Genomic DNA, 7,671 nt, shown 5'->3' with positions numbered 1-7,671 from the left:
TGACTTGATTGGTAACTACGAGAGAGGGAATAGATTTACATATCTTGTTGTTACTTTGATTAGTACTTTGATTTTCATTCTTCTTCTTTTTTGCCTGAAGTGTGTTGATTTTTTGGCATGTGTCTTTCACATCGTGGGTCCACTAGGTGAATGGTCCAGATCATGCTGATACCACATGAGAGGATGGTTAACGACTTGCTGTCTGATATAACGACTTGGTATCTGATACAAGTGTATTTTAGGGGGTTATATAAACAAGTGGGTGTGATATAAAACATGTTTAACATAATTAGTAATTAAATTATTAATTAATCTTCACGTCTCTATCGTCAAATGATCGAGACCTACCATTTGGAAGTAGGGGTGCAACTTGGGTCGGGTTGAGGCCAACCTGACCTGACCTGAGGAACCCTCTCTTTTTTTTTTCCAACCCGAACCCCACTCGATCCGATATCTAACCCAACGAGGTTCAACCCGACCCGACCCGATGAACCCTTTTTTCTGACCCAACGCGAGTTTTTAATACATGACGAGGTTTCAGTCGGGTCGGGTTGCCCAAACCCTCAACCCGGGTTGGGAAAACTCAACTCGAACTGAACCCGAACTAACTCAAACCAACCCGACCCGACTTTTTTTCGGGTTGAACCTGACCCGAGATGCACTCTTATTTGGAAGACTCTTCCCCGTAGATCTTTCCATCGTAATCACATTAAAATTAAGTAATTTTTTAAATTGAAAAATGATATATTCACCCCCTTTTCAAGCATTTTCACGTCGTTTTGTTTTTCTTTTCCTAAAGTTTACTTCATTTTTACCCCTACTGTTTTTTGTTCTTGAAAATAAATTCATTTAACAAAAAAAAGGGAAACAAAAGTGGTTGAAAATTTCATTTTTATCGATTTTTTGTATGTTAAAATGGGATTGAACCCTACGACCTCAAGGGTGAGGTATAAAGGGGCAGAATCATCATTTCCCTTTACATGTTTGCTTATTGAAAAATGTTCAAGCAATTGATCAAAAAAATGTTTAACCGTTCCTATCTATATGTGCACGCATTTTCTATCACGGGTTGACTTGAATTTTTTTCCATTGAGCTGTTTCTTTCGAGGTAAAATGGGCCTAGAACAAAGTTTTGGCCCATTTTTCTAATGGGCGCAAAAATTTGTCTTATGCCCATTTAATGTCTCATCATATACTGATCATAACTCGACCTGAGATATTTTGAAGAAAAGGAAGTGATAAATCCACCCATTTTGATTACTTCCCCATTGAATCCTTCTAAGGTGAAGTACATCAGCCCCTCTACGGTCATTGATACACTGGTAGGGTGTCCCAAGTAATCAAAATGGTCGGATATATCACTTCCCTTAAGAAAATATCCAACTTGTTCAAAAAAGTTAAGCGTGTCAATGGATCCTCTTCAGATCGGATTCACGGTCTGGTCTTGATCATGATCCGTTCAAATTCTTTATCGGTTTTGAATTAATTTTTGGTAAAAAAACAAATACACCCTCTCAACTTTCTGACATTTTCAACAATAATCCTTACTTTTCGAAGTCATCAACGACACCCCTTCACTTTTCACCGTCTATTAAGTAGACCCCCTGACTTTTCACCCTATAGTTCAAAATTCATCAAAGACACCTCCTAACAATTTCTTCATCCCCGTCCACCCTGTCACGTAACAATCATTACTGAAAACTAAGAAGGTGTTGTTGATGACTTCGAAAAGTCAAGTCTGTCATTGAAAATGTTAGATAGTTGAGGGGGTGTACCTGTATTTTTCCCTTAATTTTTATTTTTTTTCACTCTATTTGAAGAGATTCAAGTACAATGACAGAATGAAGAGTTGCTAGGGAGAGGAAATTGAAGTAGAAATTCTCTTTTAAATAATTTTTCTGAGGAACCTGTTTCTCAATTTACCATTGATCAAGCAATCCTAACCGTACATACATGTCTAAATAAAAGGTATGCAGAGAGATCAGGCTACAAGCTTCAGTACTCCTCGGACTAGCAACACTTTTTCTCCACCAAAGCTACTTAACCTTAAATCCTCTCTAAAACCCTACAACAATTTTCTCCTTTGAAGTTAGTTTTTGAAACCCTACAAAAGTCTCCAATGAATTCGTCTCTCTTTTCTCTCCTGAATCGTTTGACAAAACCCTTAAGATCCCATCGAGTTTCTGAAAGCAGATGTTACTGTGCAGGGAGATACTCTCGCACAAATCTGTATTCGAAGATCAGTCCGATTGGAAACCCTAACATCAGTGTGCTTCCGGAGCTGGACAAATGGGCCGAGACTGGGAAGAACGTGCGAGTGCAGGAGCTCCAACGAATCATTCGCGATCTCCGAAAGCGCCGTCGATTCAAGCAAGCCCTCGAGGTCTCTTTTTTATCCTTCTTCAAATGATTTCTTTTCTGTTTTAATCCATCTCTCTCTTTTATTAATTTCTCATTGACTAAAAGACTAGAAAACGATTTTGGGTAGTACTGATGAACACTAGAATGCACACGATCGATGTGTTCTGTTAGAAAAGGAGGTTTTTGAATAGTCTAGGATCAGATTTCTATGGGATTGGCATGAAGAAGCTGAATGGAGAAAAGTATTAGGCCGAGATTCAGAAAAGTACTGTAAAACTGATTTGCAGGTTGCATAGAGACTCAATTTCCCTTTTATGGGGAGTTTTGTAAGTAACCCATGTAGTAATTTGATTAGATTTGCTATGGTTTTTCAGACAAAGTGGAACTTAGTGGGAAATGGTCAGAAATTTCTAAATGTAGATGCTGTAATGCCGTATTAGATTTTGCTGGGAAGTTCATTTTCCATTAGTTTTAAATATATTTTAGAGAGGAATGATAGATGCAAGGGCCCTCTTTATGCAAGGGCCGGCGAAGGGCCTTTGAATAGATACACGTCATTTTAAAATCGGTTGAGAAACTGAATTCGGTTGCACTTAATGACGTGGATCTATTCAAGGGCCCTTCTTTGGCCCTTGGGTAAAGAGGGCCCTTGCATCTATCATTCCTCTCTTTTAGAAACCCATGTAGTAATCTATATTGATTTGATTGGGGTTTCGGGTTCGGGCGAAATGGGTGGGAAGTTGTTGTAAGACCATATTGTAGGTGTTGTCAATTTTCTAGACAGCCCTAGGTAGCTGGCCTTCCTGGGAGCTTAGGTAGTCTTCTTTGCAAGCTTAGGTAGTTTTCTATGCACAAGATATATTGTATTCATTTCTGTAGAACCAGTGTGAAAAATATGTAAATAATATGGAAAATTTATAAAGTGTGCTTATGCTGACTAATTTCCCTTTATGTGGAGGGATTATGATGTTTTTACCCTTCTATAGGTGGTAGCTATTGTCCTTGGTGCTGGCTGCTGCAGTTGTGTAGGTAGCCCGCCTTGAAGCCTTCAGGGATTACCTTGGGTTTGGATTGCGTATAGGCGTCTAGGACATAGTTACCAGGGTGGGAAACGAAACGTGAAACGAAACGGGAAACGCATGAAAACAAATACAGGGGAAACGAGAAACGAAAAACAATAGAATATCGTACGAGAAACATCTTAGGAAATTATGTGTTTTTTTCCAAAATGATTTTCGTAAGTTCCACACATGTTTCCTACACGTTTCTTATGTGTTTTCTACGAGTGTTGCATACGTTTATCACACATTTACACATTACTTACATAAGTTTTCCATATGTTTCCCATGTGTTTTAGAAACACTTCTCCAATTTTGTATCATATTTGGAAACGTTTCTGAAACGTGTTTCTCTCATTTTAGGGGAAACGAGTTTCCCAACCGCAAGAAACACATTTTAGGGGAAACGGGTTTCACACCCACCCAAGGAGTTTCCGGCAACTAAGGTCTAGGACCTTTAGGTGCTATGCATTGCATTACACCCTGACTTAACAACAGGACTATGGTTGCAGGAAAGCTCAATTTTCATGTATTGGGGAGTTGTGTTTGGTTTCAGTTGGGCTGTTGGAGCTTGGGAATGGGTGGTATTTATAGGCTATCAATTTATAAATGCATTGAAATGATTGGGTCATAGAAGTGTTAGGGAAGGCATAGAAGCATCCTGTAATGTTGTGTCATACGTTGCAGGGAAACTCATTTTCACATTCGACCAGAGTTTATCTGTTTATGTAATATGAGTCAGCTTGATTTGGGTTTTTGGATTGAGCTGGATGGTTATCGATCTCCAAAATGCGGGGAGTCAATTGAATAAGAAGTGTTAAGATGAGATTTAGAAGCACTTTTTATTATTGTATTGGAAGGTTAATTCCAAGCTCATTTCCCTTTTCCACGGAGTTCTTTTTTGCGAAACTTCTCATTCTGCCTCTTTATAAGCAAACGAGTCAGGTGGGAAAGAATTGCTCAAAGCAACTCCACTTCGCTTCGAAAAACAATGTTTTTTCCACTTGAATTGTGGGATTTGGAGAAACGGGCATCATGGGTTGGGTTTGCTGAATATGTTCTTCCCATTTTTTTTCTTTTTTTATTATTCTCCGCACAAAAAAGTGCAAAAGCGCTGCGTAGAGTGATTGCCAGATGTCACCGTTGTAAGTTGGATCAGTTCAATTTGGGTTTTTAGATTGAATAGAAATAAGCAGAGAATGTGGTCATATCAATCTCTGAATGTGCAGAAATGACATGGGGAGTGATGACTGTAAAGAAGCCTTAGTTTGTGGATAGGATTCTGACTGTGGTGTAGTGTTGTAGGCTGCAAAGAAACTTTCTTTGTGGGGATATTTCATAGAAATTCATTTGTAACTTAAACTTGTAAATCATGTGTTCTGGATTTGACGAAAGTGTAGGAAATGGTCAGAGAGCATCCTGTTTTGTTTAATCAAGTGGAATTGTTTTGGGCATGCTACGGTAAATGCAATCTAGACATACTCTGAAGAAATGGCAAATGAATGGTACATTTGTAGAACTATAAGGTTGGCTGCATGGACATAGCAGACAGGAAGAGGAAATTTTCTTTCTAAATATTTCTTTACAAATATTAACTTTGTTGACTTATTTGAGAAACTGGCAAATGAATGGTTCGTACGATCTAAGCCCGTTTAAAACCCATTGTAGTCCGTTTTCAATATGATGTTTCGTGTTTTAATTATATATTTGGTGAAAAGGGAGTTGAGTCGGGCTGCATCATTTTTTGCACTTCGCTACATGTTTCTGTTTTACATCAAATGGACTCCTTGTCACCCTTCTTTGTAATCATCTTTGCTGGTTTTCAATAAAATCTTTACTGGTTACTATCTCAAAAAAGAGGGAGTCGAATCGGGCGAGTCAACCATTTAGTCTGGAAGTTTCTAAACCGTGGAAAGAACCCCATTTTTTTTCTTTTGGGGGGTGGGCGGGGATGGGTGGATAGCTGAAAAGAACACCAATGCTTTCAAGTATTATTAAAAGAAACTTTATTTTGCTGTCCAACTCCAAACCCTTTTCTCTTTCTTGTATATTTGTACTTTCATAAATGAATTATATTTAGAAATCAAAATTCATGAAAGCGTGTCATTTCAGACAGGGCAGGACACGCGTGTCAGCAATAAATTCAAATTGTAGACTAAATCATAGATGAAAAACCTATGTAGAATAGTACCTAGTGTAATGTACAAGGGATAACAAGAAACAAGGGGAAAGATAAATTGACGCTTTGTCCTAGCAGTGGTGTTGAAGTGGTTCTGTTAAACATATCATGACAGATATTTCCTAGAAAATAGTGAGCCCTCATTACCTTCGTCCTGCATGAGCATCAGCATCAAGACCATTGTAAAGTCCAAGAGACTACTGTTGATCTGATATCATCTATTTTGAGATGTAGAACACCATGTCTTTACTGTCAATGACATTCCACTCTCATTACATTTAATGTGCTTCTTAACATCACGATTATTTCTAAATGCAGGTATCGGAGTGGATGAAAACCAAAGGTGTTTGCGTATTAACACCAAGTGACCATGCTGTGCAGTTGGATTTGGTTGGCAAAGTCCATGGGCTTGCCTCTGCTGAATCCTACTTTAATAGTATGAGCGAAGAAGATAAAACTGAGAAGACCTACGGCGCTCTCTTGAACTGTTATGTCAGAGAACGTTTAACTGATAAGTCCCTTTCCCATATGCAGAAAATGAAAGAGTTGGGTTTTGCTTCTGAATCTCTGCCCTACAATGACCTTATGTGCCTCTATACAAACATAGGGCAACATGAAAAGGTCCCTGACTTATTGAAGGAGATGAAGGAGAATGGAGTCAAGCCTGACAATTTCAGCTATAGAATCTGCATAAACTCTTACGGGGCAATATCCGATATTGACGGGATGGAGCGTGTTTTTGAAGAAATGGAGAGCCAACCCCACATTATCATGGACTGGAATACGTACGCCGTGGTGGCAAACATCTACACAAAAGCCAAACTCACAGAGAAGGCTATTGCTGCCCTAAAGAAATCAGAGGAGAAGCTACTTGGACAAACAAATGGAGAAGGTTACAACCATCTAATTTCGCTCTATGGCAATCTTGGAAATAAGGATGAGGTAATGCGGTTATGGGAGCTTCAGAAATCTGTTTGTAAGAGGCTTATTAACAAGGATTATACTACTATTCTTGGATCATTGGTGAAGCTTGGTGACTTCGAAAAAGCTGATGATTTGCTGAAACAGTGGGAGTCTTGTGGTAACAGTTACGATTTTCGTGTGCCAAATGTGCTTATTATTGGATATTGTCAAAAGGGGTTGGTGGAGAAGGCCGAAGCGAAGATTGAAGACATTTTTAAGAAGGGAAGGGTTCCGATTCCGAACAGTTATGGGATTTTGGCGGCGGGATATTTCGATAAGGGTGAAATGGCGAAGGCTGCAGAGCATATGAAGAAGGCTGTTTCCTTAATTCCTGGAAATCCAGGTTGGAAGCCTAATCCTAAGGTGATTAAAGCTGTGTTGGGTTGGTTAGGTGATGAGGGTGATGTTGGAGAGGTGGAGGATTTTGTGGGTATGTTGAGTGCTGTAATGCCTATGAATAGGGAGATGTATCATGCCTTGATTAAGGCAAATATCAGAGGGGGGAAGGAAGTGAATGAGCTTCTAAACAGCATGAAAACTGAAGCCATATCTGTGAATGAAGAAACAGAGAGTATTCTGAGCTTAAGGAAATAGAACTGAGTGAGTGAAACAATTGATCTGTGGGGGCTGGAACTCTAATGGGTCTTTCCTTTTCTGGCCATTTTGCACAGGATCGGCATTTTATGTAAGCTGAGACTTTGTAGCATCAGCATTTGAGTAAATGTCATGGATGTATTGAGATGAAACTAGACCATGTGATAATCTACAAAATCAATAATCTTGATCTCACAAACATGTCCTTGTGCTGGGCCTAATAACCTGTTTGGCACAGGGTTTCAAAAATCCAAGGATGGATCAGTCGAGCATATTCTAAACCCCAACTTCTGTTTAGGGCATGCTGGCCACCTTGATTTTTTTTTTATGATAAACTTGCGCCTCCAAGTGGGTGAGACAGAGTAGTTGGGCCGGTGAAATAACTAAAAATCAGGAAACAAGGTTCTCCAAGTGGTGAGAAGGGGCTAAAAATCAGGAAACAAAAAACTCTGCTCAAAATATGATCAATTGTTTCTTGATTTTATGCCACTTATCATCAGTGGAGACACTAGTTTC

The 7,671-nt window shown here is 39.1% G+C and overlaps 1 protein-coding gene across 1 annotated transcript; it reads left to right on the top strand.

The window, feature by feature from the left end:
- The first annotated feature begins 2,035 nt into the window (after positions 1 to 2,035).
- LOC143857141 (pentatricopeptide repeat-containing protein At4g21705, mitochondrial-like) lies at positions 2,036 to 7,354 on the top strand. The gene is made up of 2 exons (XM_077367461.1): positions 2,036 to 2,383; positions 5,917 to 7,354. Exons 1-2 carry the CDS (start codon positions 2,120 to 2,122, stop codon positions 7,153 to 7,155), a joined length of 1,503 nt encoding a protein of 500 aa, XP_077223576.1. The 5' UTR covers positions 2,036 to 2,119; the 3' UTR covers positions 7,156 to 7,354.
- Positions 7,355 to 7,671: the final 317 nt, after the last annotated feature.

The sequence above is a fragment of the Tasmannia lanceolata genome, unplaced genomic scaffold (assembly GCF_043159265.1).
Source record: "Tasmannia lanceolata isolate RefF3 unplaced genomic scaffold, GAP_Taslan_0.1 ptg000024l, whole genome shotgun sequence".
Lineage (NCBI taxonomy): Eukaryota > Viridiplantae > Streptophyta > Magnoliopsida > Canellales > Winteraceae > Tasmannia > Tasmannia lanceolata.
The sequence above is the reverse complement of the archived record's forward strand: the minus strand, read 5'-3'. Positions and strand labels throughout refer to the sequence as shown.

What these genes read in the sequence shown, in the direction of transcription:
- LOC143857141 (XM_077367461.1), top strand. Translation starts at nt 2,120, where the DNA reads ATGAATTCGTCTCTCTTTTCTCTCCTGAATCGTTTGACAAAACCCTTA. An exon ending in GATTCAAGCAAGCCCTCGAG is followed by an intron (nt 2,384 to 5,916) that starts GTCTCTTTTTTA and finishes TTCTAAATGCAG; the next exon opens with GTATCGGAGTGGATGAAAAC.